The following is a 21,172-nucleotide window of genomic DNA, read 5'->3' as shown; positions in this document are numbered from 1 at the left end:
GAGGATCAGGACTGAGGGAGTGCTGCACTGTCACCAGTACTGAGGGAGTACTGCACTGTCAGGGGGTCTGTACTGAGTGTGTGCTGCATTGTTGGAGGTGCCATTTTCTTCATAAAATTTTATTCCGTGGTCCCATTTATCCTCTCTGGTGGAGGTAAAAGATTCCACGGCCCCTTCTTCCAGCTGAGATACTCTTTGACACTTTAAAACTCTCATCTATTCCCTAATTTCCTGTTCCAATATCCCCTCCACTTCCATCAAAAGACGGAAGAGCCTTGAGGGCTGAATTGATATCTCCTGGTCCTCCGTTACAGGCTCGAGGAGCTGAATGGCCTCCTCCTGTTCCTGTGTTTACTCTGATTGGTCAGACATGGTGTGGACCCTGTCCTTGTCCTGTGTCTCCTCCCCACTCTCCCCGCCACAGGAACAGCTGAAGACTCTTGCCAGTGAGATGGTGAAGGACTCCCCAGAGTTTCACTGCCTGCAGTCCCAGTTCTCTGTGCTTGACAATGAGAGCCTGCAGCTCAAGGCCCAGATGGACAATGGCCACAATCTGCTCTTCATCACCCAAACCACAGTCGAGTGAAGGACATCACTGAAACAACATGAGATCTAGAGATGGGACTGATGGTGTTTGAAAGAACAACCTCATTGCTGGGAGAATACAGCTTCAAATTTTCATTAGTTAATTAATGTGATCAGAATTGTCCAGTTTTTGGAGTTTACCAGTTTAATATTCAAAATAAATAGATTGTATCAATGCACAGACTGAACTCGATGTTGTAATCTGTTTTTTCAATTTAAAAAAACAGTTTAAGTGATGTCGCAACCTCAATATCCCCGGGGAGATCCCACAGGGTATAAATTACAGGCTCTGGCAATGTGTCACCTCAGAGTTTAATACAGAGAGATTGCCTGCAGCACGAAGGGACACTTCACCACACAAAAATGGGACGAACAATTGACATTATCTCGAAAATATATTACCCAATTCTTGCTGTTATTGGTGTTCCTGGTAAGTGACTATAACCATTGAAGTTGTGTTAATCTGTGTGAGAGCTGGTCTCTGGTTTTACTCTGTGACTGATAATGTTAAATGCTGATCTAGTGGTTACTGTTATACAGACACCGGATCAGTGATATCATTTCCTTCCGTCAAATATCCTGAATTATCTCTGCAGTTTTATTCCATTGTCTCAGCTGATAATAAACCTCTGTTTGTGACTGACAGGCTCTCTGAATTATCAAGTTATTGCATTTAGTGGAATATCGTGTAATGCTGAATTAGACCTCAGTGAAGGCAACTCTCTGAGTGAAGGTATTAGTGGGAACATCAGTCAGTGTAAAATCAAAATGACTGTGGGTCACTAACCAGAGTGGAACACCTGACACCAGTGACCATGTATTACTGGGAGTATCTGTCACTGTAGAATTGTCCTGAGTACAATTGTCCAACTCGGTTCTATTTTGAAATCATTGTTTCAGATATCTGATCTCTCCATTCCATCAAGCTGCCTCTGTATTTTAACAATGTAATTGATTGCAAAGTGTTTTTTGCTGATGTTTGGTAATAAGTGTATAAAGTGAAATGTATTGATATTGCTCTGTCTCCTATTGAACTGCTATAACAGAAACAGATGTTAACTACTTACTGACAGTTAAACAGCAGGACAGCACTGTTACAGCATTCTAATCCTCTGGATAATGACATTTCTTACTCTGCGTACAGTTACTGTAAACACTTTAGTTATTTTAGTGATGATTAATCCCCTTACCCCAACATGGTCCTGAGAATCTTTGGGTCATGAGTGGTGAATTTTATTATCTGTCTATTACACAGGATGAAGATAGGAACATACTAACTGGAGTCGGCCATTCGGTCCCTCGAGCCTGTCCCACCATTCAGTGAGATCATGGCTGATTCGCAGCCGAGCTCCATATACCTGCCTTTGGCCCATATCCCTTAATGTCTTTGCTTAACAAAAATCTAACTATCTCAGATTTGAAATTAACAACTGTTCTAGCTTAAACTGCTGTTTGTGGGAGAGAGTTCCAAACCTCTACCACCCTTTGTGTGAAGAAGTGCTTCCTAACATCTCTCCAGAATATTCTGGTCCTCATTTTTAGACTATGCCCCCTAGTTTTAGAATCTCCAACCAGTGGAAATAGTTTATCTTTATCTAGTCTGTCTTTTCCTGTTAATATTTTGAAGACTTCGATCAGATCACCCCTTAACCTTCTAAATTCGAGCAAAAACAGGCCTAATTTGTGTAATCTCTCCTCGTAACTTAACCCCTGTCATCCAGGTATCATTCTTGTAAACCTATGCTGCACTCCCTCCAAGGCCAATAGATCCTTCCTAAGGTGTGGTGCCCAGAACTGCTCACAGTACTCCAAGTGGGGTCGAACCAGAATTTTGTACAGCTGCAGCATAACCTGTGTGTCTTTATACTCCAATCCTCTAGTTATAAAGGCTCGCATTCCATTAGACTTTTTGATTATTTTCTGCACTGGCTCGTGTTATTTTAAAGATCTATGCACCTGAACCCCCCCCGAGTCTCTTTGGACATCTACTCTACTTCAGCTCGTCCCATTTAGAAAGTACCCTGCTCTATCCTTTTTTGGTCCAAAATGGATAATCTCACACTCACCTGCAATTGAAATCCATCTGCCACAGTTTTGCCCACTCACCTAGTCTGTCAATATCTCTTTGCAATTTTATGCTATCATCTAGACTGTCTACAATACCACCTAACTTTGTATCATCAGCAAATTTGGATATATGATTAATATGCCATCATCCAAGTCATGAATGAATAATGTGAATAATTGAGACTCCAACACAAATCCCTGCGGGAAACCGCTCGTCATAGCCTAACAATTGGAGTACTTACCCATTATCCCCACTCTCAGTCACCTACCACTCAACCAACTTCCAAACCATGTCAATAATTTGCCCTCAACTCCATGGATTTCTACCTTAGTTAACAGTCTCTTATGTGGGACTTTATCAAATGCCTTCTGGAAGTCCATATAAATATCATCCATGGACATTCCCCTGTCCACTACCTTAGTCACCTCTTCAAAAAATTCCATGAGATTTGTCAGGCATGACCTTCCCGTCATGAATCCATGCTGTCTGTCTCTGATTAACTGAAATTTTTCTCGGTGTTCAGTCACCCTATCCTTGATTATAGACTCCAGAAACTTGCCCACCACAGATGTCAGGCTAACTGGTCTGTAATTTCCTTGGTTCCCCCTTTCACCCTTCTTAAAAAGTGGAGTAACATGTGCAACTTTCCAATCCAGAGGGAGCACTCCTGAATCTAGGGAACTCTGAAAGACTATAGTTAGGGCATCTACAATATGCTCCCCAACTTCCTTTAACACCCTCGGATGGAAACCATCAGGTCCTGGGGATTTCTCTCTCTTTAGTTCCATTAATTTTCTTGTTACTGATGTTTTACTTATGGTAATTGTATTAAGTCCCTGTCCCCAATCAGCTAATACATTTTTCGGGACTTCCGGCAAGTTATCCCCCTTTTTCAACTGTAAATACTGAGGCAAAGTAATTGTTCAACATGTCTGTCATTTCCCCATTGTCAATGACAATATCTCCAGTTTCAGCTTTTAGTAGGAAACTATCCCCAGCACATTCCAGAAATTCACTACCTTTCTGACAGGTGCTAGTCTGCCTCTCCCAATCTATGTGTAAGTTAAAATCCCCCATTAATACTACTCTGCTTTTGTTACACACTTGCCTAATTTGTGCATTTATACAATCTAACACATCAGAACTGCTACCAGGGGGTCTATACACAGCACCTCTTACAGTTTTAGATCCTTTTCTGTTCCTCAGTTCCACCCATAAGTTCTCCACCGGATGCTTTCCTCTCATTATATCCTCCCTCACCAATGAGGTGATATTATTTCTAATTAGTAAGGCTACTCCGTCCCATCTGTCATTTTCCCTGTCCCTCCTGTAAACTTTATAACCAGGTTTATTTAGTTCCCAGTCCCGACCATCCTGCAGCCACGTCTCCGCAATGGCCACCACATCATAACCTTCCATTTGAATTTGCAACTGCAGGTCATCGCGTTTATTTCTTACACTCCATGCATTTGGATATAGAATCTTTCCTGACAGACACCATGAGGCCGTTTCCCGGCCAGTTTCCCTCCACTATCTCCTGCTGGGACATTCCGATGGCCCCATTTGGATTGATTCATTTTGTTTCATTCACTCGCCATTCCCACTCCTCTCTTCCTCACCAGCTTTGGTCTGGGAATGAAAACCCTCGCAGGTTCCTGATCCTGATTCCTGTGCAGGGACTCTGTTGTAAAGTATAGGTGCGTGGACCTCAGATGTAAACATTGGAATATTCCACACTCGTTGTCACTATGGGAGCTGTATGGGTCCAAGCTATGCTGCCTTTGTATCGGGTCTGCGCCTTGGGGTTGAACCCCAGGAGCAGTTGGGTCTGACCCTCATGTGGGCATCTAATTCTTGGAGAATCCAATCCTCGTGGGGTCTGATCCTGTGGAATGGAGGGGTCCTATCGTGGCGAAGGTTGGGTGGGATCCGAGAGTGGGAGGATGATCCAATCCCGGGTGTCTTTCTATGTGGTGTGGAGTATAACGGGGAAACCCGGCTGGAAAGTGTTAAACCTGTAAAACAGATGAAATCAGAGACTTCCAGCCTCATTCAAATATTTAAATTACCAACCCATCTCCTGGGAGCGGTTGTCTGTCCGTCCCCTTTCCCAACTCCATTAAATCTGGAAGTGGGCAGGTCAGAGGTCGGTTGGATTCAGGGTTGAGATTTTTAAATTTTAACCTCTGACCCCCCCCCCCACCCCAGTTTTGGTGCTAGAATCCTACCCTTAGAGTCTAGGTCAGACATGGAGAATGTTTGATCAGTAATTTCCAGTCTCTTTTCCCTTCTCTCTCTTACAGTTAATTTACTGGCGATTGTGATCCTGTCCCGGGGAAAGTGTGGCCTCTCCACCTGCACCACTCGTTACCTGGTGGCCATGGCAATGGTAGATCTACTGGTCATTATCTTTCAGGTCATACTGAACCAGATCGGTCATTATTATTTCCTGGGATCTTTCTTGAACATCCTCCCTGTGTGTAGAGTTAAACATCCCCTGAATCGTGCAGCTACAGACTGTTCTGTCTGGTTCACCGTCACTTTCACCTTTGATCGATTTGTGGCCATTTGTTGCCAGAAGTTGAAAACAAAATATTGCACCGAGAAAACTGCAGCTGTGGTTCTAACAGCAACCTGCATTCTGCTCTGTTCAAAAAACATCCCCTTCTACTTTATATATGAACCTGCAAAGATAATCAACAATGTGCCAATGTACTGTTACACAAAGCCAAGCTATTATACTGAGCCCGGATGGGTGGGATTTGACAGGTTTGATATGGTTTTAACCCCAATGCTCCCATTTGCTTTAATCCTGTTTATCAATGCTTTGACAGTCAGACACATTTTAGTGGCCAGTCGAGTCCGTAAGGAACTGAGGGGTCAGAGCAAGGGAGAGAATCACAGTGACCCAGAGATGGAGAGCAGAAGCAAGTCTGTGATTTTACTCTTCACCATATCCGGCAGCTTCATACTTCTGTGGTCTGTGTTTGTTTTGTTTTACTTTAACATCGCATATCACTTTGATTTTGATTCTTATACATTTGGACAAGTCGGATATATGCTGTTGAATTTAAGTTGCTGCACAAACACATTTATTTATGTGGTGACTCAGTCCAAGTTCAGAGAGCAGGTCAAGAGTGCAGTGAAATACCCGGTTCATCAATTATTCAATTAATGAATAAACAAAACATCTGAGAGCAGCCCAGAGGCGGGTCCCAGTGTTTCCAGTCCATGAATGGAATATTTATCCCCAGACTTCCATAAACTGAATGACAGCAGGAATCACTGGGGATGTGAAAATACCCCCAGCGGCGGGAGTGGGGGCTGGAAGAGACTAACACCACCCCCTGCAGGAGCCTCGGCCTGCTCTGTCCTTGCAAACTAACGCCCCATCTCCAACCTTTCTTTCTTCTCCAAAGTCCTTGAACGTGTTGTCACCTCCCAAATCCATGGCCATCTTTCCCGGAACGCCATGTTTGAATCCTCCAATCAGGTTTCTGCTCCTGTCACCGTACTGAAACAACTCTTATCAAAGTCACAAATGACATCCGATATGACTGTGACAAAGGTAAACTTTCCCTCCTCGTCCTTCTCGACCTGTCTGCAGCCTTTGACACGGATGACCACACCATCCTCCTCCAATGCCTCTGCAATGTCGTCCAGCTTGGTGGGACTGCTCTCACCTGGTTCCATGCTTATCTATCTAATCGCAGTCAGAGAATCATTTACAATGGCTTCTCTACCTGCTCCTGAACCGTTACCTCTGGTGTTCCCCAAGGATCTATTCTTGGCCCTTCCTATTGTCATCTACATGCTGTCCCTCTGCCACATCATCTGAAAACACACTTCATCCCTGACACCTCTCCCTATCTCTGGATCCTCCTCCAGTCGCTATATGCCTCACTATCTCTGCAACCTCCTCCAGTTCCTACACCCCTCCCTATCTCTGTAAACTCCTCAAGCCCTACAACCCTCCCTATCTCTAAAACCTCCTCCAGCCCTTACACCCCTCTCTATCTTTATAACCTCCCCGAAGCCCTACACCCCTCCCTACCTCTGTAACCTCCTCATGCCCTACAAACCTCCGAGATCTCTTCACTCCTCTAATTCTGTCTTGTCACTCTTGCCTGATTTTAATCGCTCTACCATTAGTGGCTGTGGCTTCAGCTGCCTGGGCCCTAAGCTCTGCAATTCCTTCCCTAAAATGGAATTTTGGCATTTATTGCTAAAGATATAGAATATAAAAGTCAGGAAGTGTTGCTGCAACTGTACAAGGCATTAGTGAGACTGCACCTGGAATATTGCGTACAGTTTTGGTCCCCTTACTTGAGGAAGGATGTAGTTGCATTGGAGGCAGTTTAGAGGAGGTTCACGAGATTGATTCCAGGGATGAGGGATTTGTCTTATGAAGAGAGATTGAGCAGTTTAGGCCTTTACTCTCCAGAGTTTAGAAGAATGAGAAGAGATCTAATTGAGGTATATAAGATGATTAAGGGGATTGACAAAGTAGACTTAAAGAGGATGTTTCCTCTTGTGTGGCAATCTAGAACAAGAGGTCATAGTTTTAGGATAAAGGGTCGCAGATTTAAAACAGAGATGAGGAGAAATTACTTGTCTCAGAGGGTCGTGCGTATGTGGTATTCACTACCTCAGATTAGGGTGGATGCCGGGACATCGAGTAAATTTAAGGAGGAGATAGACAGATTTTTAATTAGTAATGGGTTGAAGGGTTATGGAGAATGGGCAGGAAAGTGGAGTTGAGGCCGAGATGAGATCAGCCATGATCGTATTGAATGGCGGAGCAGGCTCGAGGGGCTGAATTACCTACTCCTGTTCCTAGTTCTTCTGACCTTATGACCTTAAACCTCTGCACCTCTCTCTCTGTCTCCTTAAAGACACCCCTTAAAACCCATCTGTTCGACCTAATGTCACCTTATGTGGCTTTGTGTAAATTTTGCTTTGTAATGCTTCTATGAGTGCCTTAGGATGTTTTATAACATTCAAGGAGTTATATAAAGATAACTTGTCACTTCCTCACCCTCTCTAGCACTGTTTCCCAGTGTCTGTGTCTCTGTTTCTCTCTCATTGTCTGTGTGTCTGTATCTTTGTTTGTCTCTCTCTCTCTCTCTCTCTCTTGCTCTCGCATTCTCTTTCAGTCTCTTGCTTTCTCCCTCTCTCTTTCTCTCTCTTTCTCTGCATCAAGCTCTCTGACTCTTTCTTTGCCTCTCTCTCTTTGTCGTTTGCTCGCACTTTCTATTTCAATCTCCATCCAGCTCCCAGTCTCTCTTTCCCCAAACATCTCCCTCACCTTCCTCTACCACCCACCCCCCCAACCATATCTGTCCCTCTCTCGCTTACATTCTCTCACTTTCACTTTGAGTCACCCACTTTCTCTCTATTTGTCTCTCTCTCTCCCTTCCCCCTACCCAGATACCCTCTCCCAATCTCCCCAACCCTTTCCATTTTATCGCCTCCTTCCCTCCTCTCTCCTGACTCTCTCACCCACTGCATCTTCCCTCAACCAGTCCTCGCTCCCTCCATCTCACGCTGTCCCTCCTCTCACTCTACCTGATCCAACTCTCACCCTCACTCACCACACTCCCGCACCATCACAACATTCCACTCACTCTCACCACCATATCACCCAGCATCGAGTGGTGCTGCAGAAAGAAGTGTACAAATTATGAAGAGGTCTTTGCAGAAGTATTTTCTCAGTGACAGGCTCAGTAAAATTTCCATTTTCCATGTATCTCTTCAACACAGGCTAGACTATTTTCTGTTCTCTTACAGAATAACCCCACAGTCTACAACAGGTTGGTCTCCTTATGAGTTAGTGTGTAAACACGCTCCAGGACAAGGTTTAGTTTGCTTAAGCCTGACATCAATAGCAAAGCTAGAGAAAAGTAAGACAGTGTGAAGATGCGTGATGATACATGAGGCATGAAACTTAGAAAGTTCAGTGCAGGTCAGAAGGTCATGGTGAAAAACCACAGAGGTGATAAGTGAAGTCTGTGTTTGGAGTTGTTATAAAAATACTAGGTGTGTTCAAATATCTAGTGAAGGTTGGAGAGAGACTCCGTCAGTGTCATGTTGAACATTTGCTGAAAGAGGAAATGTGACAAAGGGAGAGCATGAGAAACCTCCTATATTCCAAATTCCTACAGTCCCAAGTGAAAGTCAGAAAGAAAATTCAGGTCACGAAGAAACTGAAAGATTCACAGAATCCATCAGTACAGCAAAGTGAGTCAGGGTGTTTGATTAAAATTAATTAATCAATTTCACAGTCATAACCATTAAGTGGAGTTGGTTGTCGAAGTCAACGTTCAGGATCAACACTGTCTGAGATGTTGGGGGAGCAGAGTCAAGCTAATGGAAATGGAAGAAGATACCCAGACAGAAGGAGAAAGAAGCCAGATAGGTTAATTGAAAGTCTGGGTATGGTATGGGGCAGCGCAAACTTCTGTAGCGGTATGATAGTGCCGAAGGAAGCTGCAGAGCTGGGCTGAGAGATGGCAAATGGAGTTTGATGCGGAAAAGTGTGAGGTGATTCACTTTGGAAGGAGTAACAGGAATGCAGAGTACTGGGCTAATGGGAAGATTCTTGGTAGTGTAGATGAACAGAGAGATCTTGGTGTCCAGGTACATAAATCCCTGAAAGTTGCGACCCAGGTTAATAGGGCTGTTAAGAAGGCATATGGTGTGTTAGCTTTTATTAGTAGGGGGATCGAGTTTCGGAGCCATGAGGTCATGCTGCAGCTGTACAAAACTCTGGTGAGGCCGCACCTGGAGTATTGCGTGCAGTTCTGGTCACCGCATTATAGGAAGGATGTGGAAGCTTTGGAAAGGGTGCAGAGGAGATTTACTAGGATGTTGCCTGATATGGAGGGAAGGTCTTACGAGGAAAGGCTGAGGGACTTGAGGTTGTTTTCGTTGGAGAGAAGGAGGAGGAGAGGTGACTTAATAGAGACAGATAAGATAATCAGAGGGTTAGATAGGGTGGATAGTGAGAGTCTTTTTCCTCGGATGGTGATGGCAAACACGAGGGGACATAGCTTTAAGTTGAGGGGTGATAGATATAGGACAGATGTTAGAGGTAGTTTCTTTACTCAGAGAGTAGTAGGGGCGTGGAACGCCCTGCCTGCAGCAGTAGTAGACTCGCCAACTTTAAGGGCATTTAAGTGGTCATTGGATAGACATATGGATGAAAATGAAATAGTGTAGGTCAGCTGGTTTCACAGGTCGGCGCAACATCGAGGGCCGAAGGGCCTGTACTGCCCAAACCGACCCCTCAGCCCAAACCGACCCTTCATTCCCAAACTGACCTTCACCCCAGACAAACCCATTACTCCCAAACTGACCTTCACCCCAGACAAACCCATTACTCCCAAACTGACCTTCACCCCAGACAAACCCATCACTCCCAAACTGACTCTACAACCCAAACAGCCCCTTCGCCCCAATCTGGCCCATAAGCCCAAACTGAACCCTTATCCTGAATGGAATGAATTTCGGGCTGCTGTTGAGCTTTATGCAGGTTTGAAGCCTGAGCTTCGAGTAGGCCTGGCCTTGTAATGTGACACAAACAGGTTTAACCATGGGTGAGGGACAGAGAGGGTCCCCAATCTCTCAGAGTAAATTAAAGTCATCAAAGTGAATCTGTGGAGAAGCTTGTTATAGTTGCATAGTAATGCTTCTGTTTCTGGACAGTACAATTATATTGAAGGGTTAGTGATAAGCATGGTGGTTATTTTAAGTTATTTTGATCCATGGTGGCCACTTTAAATGTGATCCATCCCTGACGGGCATTTTAAGTGATATTTGATGGAGACATGATCCAATTTAACTACAATGTACTGCGGACAGGGGCTCTGACCCTTATAATTGATATCAATAAGTGATATTATGGGCGTGGCTTTATGTTAAATCACAGAATCACAGAATTGTGACAACGCAGAAGGAGGCCATTTGGCCCACCATGTCCACACTGGCTCTCTGAAAGAGCAATTCCCTCAGTTCCATACCCCTGCCTTCTCCCCATAACCCTGCACATTCTTCCTTTTCATATAACTGTCCAATTCCCTTTGAATGCTTCAGTTGAACCTGCCTCTATCATGTTCTCAGGCAGTACATTCCAGACCTTAACCACTTGCTGTGTGAAAATATTTTTCCTTAAGTCACTTTTGCTTATCTTACCAAATACTTTAAATCTGTGCCCTCACATTCTCGATCCTTTCACGTCTGGGAACAGTTTGAATACCTCTATTAAATCACCTCTCAGCCTTCTCTTCTCCAAGGAAAACAGTCCTAATTTCTCCAATCTATCTTCATAACTAAAACTCCTCATCCCTGGAACCATTCTCGTGAACCTCTTCTGTACTCTCTCCAATGCACTTACGTCTTTCCTCAAGTGCAGCGCAGAGAATTGGCGCAATAGTCCAGCTGAGGCCGAACTAGTGTCTTATACAAGTTCAACATAACTTCCTTGCTCCATGTTGACTATTTTAAATGATATACACACCATCTGTTTTAAGGGATATGCATGGCAGACATAGTAAGTGGTATGCATGATGGGCGTTTTAAGGGATATTGGTGGCACTTGTTTTAAGCAATATGCATGGCAGACATTTTACTTATGGTCATAAATATGTTGTGATAGTAAGCGTTGGATTGAATGAAGTTAACTGAACCTGTTTGTTCAGTGACTGTAATTGATGTCAGTCTCCATGGGTCCTAATTATGTCACTGGAGGATTTCTCTCTTCTATTAATAAAGAAATGCTTTCAATGTGTCATACCATTGTGTCAGCAGGAGCATCATCTCCGGCACTAACAGGAATCTAAGGCTGCAGAGAGAGGAACCAGATGGATGAGAGGGAGATATATGAATACTTCATTAATGTAGAAGCAATTTACTTTCCACTCCTTGCTGCTGTTGTTGTTCCTAATAAGTCTTCTTATCCAACTGTTACTTTGATACACAGTGTTTCACTGCATTATTTTTCTCTTAATTTTAAGTGATGTTGCTTTAATCTTCCTTAATTTGATTATGACACAGTAACACATTTATCATTCTGAGATCAATGAATGGCACATCCTCTCTCTCAATGTCTCTCACACCTGATGTACGATCCCCGAGGAGATCGACAAATCAAAAGAACCAAATTTACTGAACAACACCAATTAATAAAAACAAATTGACAAGATTTCATTTTTATAACCTTTACTCTAATAATCAAAGCAAAATCAACATAAAATAAGCATGAATTAACAGACAAATCATAATCAATCTACATTTTCCAAACTGCACATTAACTATCAGATACAACAAAGATAGATCTCAAGGATTCACTGGACAGTTCACTCAGCATATATGGCACAAATTACAGCCACAAAGCCCTTCAAAGTTCTGAACTCCTTCAGAGGGAGATCACAAAATCCTGCCTTCCAAGATGCAGTCACCGATTTTCATCCAACAGCGATTCCCCTGCAATCCCAAATGCCATGGAGACAGTATCCATCTAAACCGACATACTATCCCTGAAACTCGTTATGTCCATTCACATCAGCCTTGATGGCTTAGCTCCACCCATATTACATTTTACCTTAAGTAACTGAAAACAGCTGCAAAAATTTGTAATTGCTTTGGCCAACTCCCAGATTCAGCTTCCACTCTTGGCAGTTTACCTGCAAAACGGCAATCCTGTAATCAGAGCTTGGATATTTCTACTCACATGCCTCTGGCCAAAGGACTCTGTTTCATAATATGGTTCCAACAATTTCTGTCTCCCCAGCACCCTAAAGTTTTTAGTTTCTCTTTTAAGTTCTGGACTGTCTCAAAAAAAACAAGCTTTGAAACCAGAGTTGTGCACCTAACAGAATTCAACACGTTATCTGTTCAGAGAACAGCCGACATATGCTCCTCCACTGGTCTAACAAATGGCAGACTCCAGCACATTCTTCAGATTAAAAGGTTCTTTTGGTCTCCAGCACAGTTTAATTTCAGAAATCACTTTCTGATCAATACAGATATTTATACTGAATTTTAGAAACCTGTCTGGATAGATCACAGGCAGTTTTACAAAAAGTTTCCTGTAATGACTCAAAATTCAACTCCAGACATCCAGATCACTTTCCATCATCTCCTGATTCACATAAATGTTTATTTTTTTCTAGTTGGTTTAATATTAGATGAAGTGTAAGTTATCTTCCAAAATAAAGTTGACTAATTTCATTAATTTTTCAGTGGATTCATTTCCAATCATTGTTTTGAAATAATTGAATTCGGGGCTGCCTGTCACAGGTGAGGGATTCTCTCTGTCAGTCCAACACTTCACATTCAAAACAAAAGTAAAACACAGTGACTGCTGCAAATCTGAAATAAAAGCAGAAAATGCTGGAAATACGCAGCAGGTCTGGATGCATCTGTGGAGAGAGAAACAGAGATAATGTTTCAGGTCGATAACCCCTTGTCAGAACTGGGAGTGCTTCAAGATGTAACAGTGTTTAAGGCAGGCAGGGAAAGGAGGGAGCGGAGGATTATGATCAACATTGAGTTCAACAATTTCAGTATCATCTTTTTATCATTTAATCTCTCCTTCCTTCCACCGTATAACAGACTGTCCCTTTTGTTATTTCAGGTACAATCATTTCAATACATCACTGGGGCGGCACAGTGGCGCAGTGGTTAGCACTGCAGCCTCACAGCTCCAGGGACCCAGGTTCGATTCTGGGTACTGCCTGTGCGGAGTTTGCAAGTTCTCCCTGTGTCTGCGTGGGTTTCCTCCGGGTGCTCCGGTTTCCTCCCACCGCCAAAGACTTGCAGGTTGATAGGTTAATTGGCCATTATAAAAAAAAATTGCCCCTAGTATAGGTAGGTGGTAGGGAAATATATAGGGACAAGTGGGGATGTGATAGGAATATGGGATTAGTGTAGGATTAGTATAAATGGGTGGTTGATGGTCGGCACAGACTTGGTGGGCCGAAGGGCGTGTTTCAGTGCTGTATCTCTAAACTAAACTGGATACAGGAACACATTGGCAAATGTCATTCAGTCCTCAATCAAATTGGTAACTTTGCTGCCAGCCTGATGTATAATTTCTCTGTTTATTTCCTTTCCTCACAGTTAACTTAGTGATGATTGTGATCCTGTCTCGCGGAAAATGTGGTCTCTCTAAATGTGTCACTTGCCACCTGGTGACCATGGCAATGGTGGATCTACTGGTCATTATCCTTGACCTGATATTGAGGCACATTCTGATTGTTTATAAGGAAACGTTTCTTTTCCTGAAGTCCATCCTATGTGTAATATCCATGCCATCCTGGTTTATGCAGACACAGACTGTTCTGTCTGGTTCACTGTCACTTTTACTTTTGATCAATTTGTGGCTATTTGCTGCCAGAAGCTGAAAAGTAAGTACTGCACTGAGAAAACAACATCTGTGGTTCTGGGAACAGTGAATGTTCTGAGCTATTTAAAGAACATCACCTGGTATTTTATATTGACTGGTCAGTATTGGCTGCTGAACATTCCCTGGTTTTGTTCTGTAACAATAGATGTACAAGAATCTCGTGTCTGGGTAACAATCGAGTTCCTCCATCAAATCCGAACCCCATGTATCCTATTTGTTTCGATTCTACAGCTCAATGCTTTAACCGTCAGACACATTTTAGTGAGCATCAGAGAATGCAGGAGACTCCGAGCTCACAGCAGTGGGGAGAGTCACAGGGACCCAGAGATGGGAGCCAAAGGAAATCCACCATTTCACTGTTGTTTCTCTCAGGGAATTTCATACTGTTTTGGTCAGTGTTTATAATACATTCTATATGGAACAGAATGTGGGTTTCGGGGTATAATTCTATATTACTACATCGTTTTGTATGAGAAATGGGCTTCATGCTGCAGCTCCTGAGTTGCTGCACTAACACTTGTATTTATGCTGTGACCCAGAGTAAGTTCAGCGAGCAGTTGAAGAATGTGGGAAAATATCCCTTTACATTAATTGTAAAATTCAGTAAATGATGAGAGGAAGTGACAAGTTTCCAACATCAGATCTCAATGTTGCCTCATTTCAATGAACTCTTTCGCAGCGGGTCAGTAAAAAAGTTCTTTTGTGCTATGGTCAGAATCTTATATAAAATGGCCTCCAGACATATCACTTAAAATGTCAACAGCATGCTTATCACTCAAATTCAGCCTCACCAACATTAGTTACAATTGCCACCTCAGATGGCACTTAAAATGGACACAGCAAATAGCACTTAAAATGACGATGGTGCGCATTATGTACCATGACTCAGTGTGCAGCACTCTCACCTCTGAGTAAGGAGGCTGAGGGTTCACATCCACACTCTAGAACATGAGAATAAAAATCCAGCTGACATTCCAGTGCAGTACTGAAGAGATGCTGCACTGTCAGAGGTTCAGTGCTGAGAGAGTTCAGCATTGTCAGAGGGTCAGTACTGAGGGAGGGCTGCACTGTTGGAGGGTCAGTACTGAGGGAGTGCTGCACTCTCAGAGGGGCAGAACTGAGATAGTGCTACACTGTCAGAGGGGCTGACTCTTTCAGATGAAATGTTAAACTCAGGTCTTATCTGCCCTCTCAGGTGGATGAAAAATTGCTTCATAGCCAATTAAATACTTCTGAAGTGTTGTCACTGTTCTAACGATGGAAATGTGGCAGCCAATTTATACACAGAAAGATCCCACAAACAGCTATGATTGTCCAAAGGGCCTCGAGTAAATTTGCTGAGCTGGTCCCGCTGACGGTATGTGTGGTCTCGGGACCCCCATTTCATCCCGACGTCAGGTTCCCGAAGCCTGTGGTAGAATCCTGTCCATATTCTCAGCAGCAACTCCATCAACAGCTCCTCCCAAACCCACCACCTCCACCAGCAAGAAGTTTTTAGTTTTTAGTTTTAGAGATACAACACTGAAACAGGCCCTTCGGCCCACCGAATCTGTGCCGAATATCAACCACCCATTTATACTAATCCTACACTAATTCCATATTCCTACCACATCCCCACCTGTCCCTATATTTTCCCTACCACCTACCTATACGAGGGGCAATTGCTAATGACCAATTTACCTATCAACCTGCAAGTCCTTGGCATGTGGGAGGAAACCGGAGCACCCGGAGGAAACCCACGCAGACACAGGGAGAACTTGCGAACTCCACACAGGCAGTACCCGAAATTGAACCCGGGTTGCTGGAGCTGTGAGGCTGCGGTGCTAACCACTGCGCCGCCCCACAGGGGCGGCCCCACAGAAGGACAGGGGCCAGAAACAACAGGGAAATCATTTCCCCCAAACACTGGGTTCCATTTCCAGTCCATGTGGATGGTTCAAATCAAAAGTGAAAATCATGTTCAGTAACAGGCAAATTTTAAATCTGTCTATAAATCTTTAAACAATCTGTTAAACAACTGCAGAGTGTTAAATTGTGTAAATTTCCCAGTGGAGTCATTCTGAACCCACTGAGTGATTTTACAAAATTTAATAATCTGAAATGTCAGATAAAGGAGCTTTGACAATAATTCCTTGAAACCGGGAAATATTCTCCAAGAGTTCCCGAGACAGGTGAGGAAGAGATTCTCCTGAACAAGAAATAAATGATGATTAATATCCCTGTCTAGTACACGATCGACTGAAATATTTTCAGGCCACAATATCTCTTCTATTTATTGTGGTAAAAACTTCAATCACTCTGAGTAAAATAAACTCAGGTCAAATATGTGGATGTGAAAGTGCTTCACAACCAATTAAATACTTCACAAGTGTCATCATGGTTGTAATGTAGAAAACCCAGCAGACGATTTGTGCACAGCAAGATCCCACAATCAGCAACAATCGGACAACATCGATGCCTCTCCCCTTCCTATCCAGGATCATGGGGTCAGGGAGCCCGAGCTGTCGATGAAGCCTTCCTTTTCCCTGACACACTGCATTATGGGAAAGCTGACTCTGTTCAACTGGCTCCCGGAATCTGTAATCCAGCCAGAAAACTCCCCAGGAAACTTCCACTTCCTGCTCCTGCAGAACCCCTTGCCCCCTTCCTATTGCCCACCCCGAACCACTTTCCCCTCCCTTCACCCATTAACCCCTTCCCGCTCCCCTCCACACAATCTTCTCCCCCTCCCTTTCTCCCTCCCCCAAATCCCCCTTTCCCTGATCCCCCTCCCTCACACAGTCAGGAGCCGGGTCCTGAGGCCAGGACACTTTATGCAGGAGTTTTTATTGTAGTCCAGTGTAAAGTGACGAGGCCTTTGCTGGATCCTGGGAGAATTTCCTGAGCTGGATACTCCGATTCTTTGATGCAGCAAATTGCAGTTCCAGAGAAATCTGTGCACAGGAAAATCAGACAAAGAAAATGGTCTCATTGCTGCCATCGCTGGGAGTTCCACAGTGACAGATATATTCACCAACACAAACCACTATTCATACAAAAACTACATCACACCTTGTAGGATTGCAAGAAAATAACTTCATCTCAATACAAAACGATCAATAAACACACTAACACTGCGATCGCTGCTCAGGATTATTCCCACATGGGACTGATGCAGCCTCCGTGGATAGACCAGGATAGGAGCGGGATTTAATAAGGAAGGGGTCGGGGGGGGGAAGTGATTACACAAAACCCCAGTGACCAGGATTACACAGCAACGCTCACTGAAGCCCAGGCTGTGGGACACTCGAAACTGCTCCTCACATTCCGTCAGGACAAAATGCACCAACAGAGAGGCCTGGTCCCCACTCAGCAATCCCTCACAGAGAGGGAGAGGGAGGGAGGGAGAGAGGGGAGAGGAGGGAGGGAGTGTTGCACCATCTGAGGTGCTGTCTCTCAGATGAGACGTTAAACCGAGACCCCATCTGCCCTCTCAGGTGGGTGTAAAAGATCCCACGGTCACTATTTGAAGAAGAGCAAGGGAGTTCTCCCTGGTGTCCTGACCAATATTTATCCCACAACCAACATCACAAACAGATTATCTGCTCATGATCACATTGCTGTTTGTTGAAAAAGTCCGTCATTGTCTGTAAAGCACTTTGGGACGTCCTGAGGTGGTGAAAGGTTCTGTAGAAATCCAAGTCCTTTCTTTGTTTCTTTGTCCCAAAGCTGGACATGGGACGAGCGGCTGGTGATTGGAGAATGAATATTAGCAGCTGCCTCGGTGTCACGGGGAGTCAGAGAGTCCAGTCCCCACCGACTGCCCATTCCTTCCGGGCTCTGAGATCCAGTCCAGCTGGCTGGGTGGCTGGGTTCAGGCCTCGGTTCCAGTTTGCCTTTCCCGGGAGTGTGGGGGAGGGGGAGCGTGTTTTAACGGTGACGCAGTAAACACTGGATTCTCCTGCGCTCTTCACACCTTCCGGTGAGCGGCCATGGTGCTGGATGTGGGTCAGAGCGGCGGGCGGCCGTTAGCAGTGGTTAGCAGCGCAGTCAGTGACAGCAGCACACGGTGTAAGGTGGGGTCCCGGCCGGGGGATTGGGAGACACATCCTCCCACTTCCTTCCTGCACTGGACTTTCTCACACAGGAGGCCGGTGTAGGGAGCGGGGCAGAGACACCTCCCATTGTCCTCACACACTCCTCCATTCTCACACCATGTCAGCAAGTTATCACACACACCCACTGCAAGAGGCAGAAAAAAGAAAGGTTCAGATCATTGAATTGTATTCGACAGACACATAAATAACAAATGGAAAATCAGGACAGGGATAGGGTCACTAAGGGATAAACACAATAAACTCACAGGTAATGACAGTGAAATGGCAGAAATATGAAATAATTACTTTGCCTCGGGATTTACCAGAGAGACTAATATAGTGGAAATGATATTAGAGGAAGAAATCAACAAGATATAAAGATAGAAAGGGAGGAGCTAATTGATAAACTAATCAAAGTTCGAAAGGATAAAACCCCCGGCCCACATAGCATCTGTGGATATTATAAGAAGTTCGGGAAGGCTCTATTACAGAGATATAAAAATTCATTAGAAAAGTAAATGGTGCCAGTGGACGGGCAAACAGTTAATGTGATTCCTATATTTAAAAAGGACAAGGGAACAATAGACCAATTCGGTGAACATCAGTGGTCGGAAAGATATGGAATCCTTATTCAAAGATACAATAGAAAATCTTTCAGAAACTGCAAATATAATAAAGAGTAATCAACACAGATTCCAAAAGAGAAGGTCATGCTTGACCAACATTACTGAAGTCTTTGAAGAAGTAACAGAAAGGGTCGACAAGGGTAATTTAGTACCATAATTTTCTGAATACAATAGAACATACACTCCATTTTTCATGATCAGTCAAATTTGCCTAATCACCATGCATAATCCACACCTTTATTGAACAAAGTAGTGAGCAAACCTGACGAAGTGAAGGGATCCAGTCCCATTCTCATTTGTTGAGTGGCCGCTCCCATGCCCACACAAAGTGTGTGATACTCAAGTCGACCGAATGAGCCAACAGTGTTTATCAAACAATCAAACGTAGCATGTGACACACAGACAAGTCTCTCAGGATAACTTGGGCAGTAAAGAATATGCGAGGTGTTCATCAGCCTCCTGTCCGAGCACGCTTGGAATTAAGTTCATAAATGTCAAAAATTAATGACAGCAAGAGACAATTCTCAGTTCTGCCTTAGAAACACAAAGAATTTTAAAGAAATACCATCCGAAACACAACATTTCCAGTAAATTTGCATTATCATTCACAAGGCATCTGGAAAAGATGTTCTTCAGCTGCAAAAACTCCCATTTTAATTTGTTACCATATATAATAACTTTTAGATAACTTTATAAGGAGAAATACATATATATTTTTTTTATTTATTTAGAGATATAGCACTGAAACAGGCCCTTGGCCCACCGAGTCTGTGCCGACCAACAACCACCCATTTATACTAACCCTGCAGTAATCCCATATTCCCTACCACCTACCTACACTTGGGGCAATTTATAATGGCCAATTTACCTATCACCTGCAAATCTTTGGCAGTGGGAGAAAACCAGAGCACCCGGCGAAAACCCACACGGGAGAACTTGCAAACTCCACACAGGCAGTACCCAAAATCGAACCCGGGTCCCTGGAGCTGTGAAAATAATGGCAGGTATAATATATTTGGATTTTCAAAAGGCCACAAAGGTTCCATAGGGTTCCATAAAGTCGACATGACTATAGACAGAGCATGAAGAATCAGGTGGACAGGTAACAGAATAGACAGCAAGCTGCTGTAAAGAGACATTGGGAAAGGGGCCCAAAAAACCTGGGTCTTAAAGAGCAAAGACAGAGATGGGGAATGGGTCGAAATTGATGATTAAATGTTTTTTCTTTCTGCTCTAATCCAGTAAATTGTTTGCGAGCTCCTACCTTGCTTTGGGTTCACGATCTCTAGTGATGAGATACTTGGCTGTGTGTGACCCAGCTTTGGGTCAGCTGCATGGCCACTGGGCAGTCCAGGTACCTCTCCACTGAACAAAGGAAATCAACAGGCCTTATACATTTACTCAGCCCATCCCGGATGGATACAATCCAATCGTAATGTTTATTGATTACATACATTACATACATTGTCAGTGGGATTAATAATTAGGCATCATGTGGCTGCGTGATCAGCTCATGGTCAGTTCCTGACCATCCCATGATGTTCACCAGACACCTTATCAACTGTCCTTGAGCCTCCATAATGAATCTTTCCACTCAAGTCATCCTTATCAGACCCACATCCCTGATTTCTTTGTGCAGCTAGCAGTTCCACCAAGCAGCTGCCCATGCACTGATAGGAGAGGCCCTGCTGTGTCAACCTGACTGTCTGTGTTTGCAGTAATATTTGAAGAAATGTGGTTGAGCTAACCTAGCTCCACAATGCCTTGGGTAAATACTGCATTTTGTAAAAATCGAACAATATGTGGCTATACTCCATCTCGTATACGTAGCTGCGTCGGCCACGACTTCCCCCAACATTCCCCCCTTTCGGTAAAGGACTACCCCTAGTCCTATTAACTGACATACTCTGCTCGTTTTGTCATCCCTATTTAAATACCGTCCGGGATTCCCGGCTTCTACATGCTGGCCAGTCACGCGATTTCAGGAATCCTGATTGTCTAGATCAAATCAATATGTCCCACATTATCATGTCCCTTTGAAGTTATCTGTTTCCATTGTTCCCTCACCAATAAATGTGATATTATTCCAATCCAAGGGTGAATGTTGATGTTTATCCCCCAATCCCATACTTTCTCCCACCAGCTTGGGTTTTGAAGTCCCCATTCAGTATCTTCTTTGAGGACCTTTATTTTACTTCGCAATTGGTGGTAGAGCTTCACTGACTGACCTACCCTGTCCCTTAACTCCCTTAGCTCCTCTACTAGGTGTGGGATTGGGATCAGTTCCAGCTTTTTATATTCCTGAAGATGATCATGGAGCTGATCGGTAGCATCAATGGTTTACAGCTCCCGTTGTTGGGTATAAACTATCTGGGCTTGTCCTATAGTAACTGGTCATTGAGGGGTAAAA

At 43.9% G+C, this 21,172-nt stretch overlaps 1 protein-coding gene across 1 annotated transcript; it reads left to right on the top strand.

The window, feature by feature from the left end:
- Positions 1–948: 948 nt before the first annotated feature.
- LOC137345765 (probable G-protein coupled receptor 139) lies at positions 949–11,530 on the top strand. The gene is made up of 3 exons (XM_068009020.1): positions 949–1,015; positions 4,957–5,632; positions 11,462–11,530. Exons 1-3 carry the CDS (start codon positions 949–951, stop codon positions 11,520–11,522), a joined length of 804 nt encoding a protein of 267 aa, XP_067865121.1. The 3' UTR covers positions 11,523–11,530.
- Positions 11,531–21,172: the final 9,642 nt, after the last annotated feature.

Source organism: Heterodontus francisci, chromosome 29 (genome assembly GCF_036365525.1).
Source record: "Heterodontus francisci isolate sHetFra1 chromosome 29, sHetFra1.hap1, whole genome shotgun sequence".
Lineage (NCBI taxonomy): Eukaryota > Metazoa > Chordata > Chondrichthyes > Heterodontiformes > Heterodontidae > Heterodontus > Heterodontus francisci.
The sequence above is the reverse complement of the archived record's forward strand: the minus strand, read 5'-3'. Positions and strand labels throughout refer to the sequence as shown.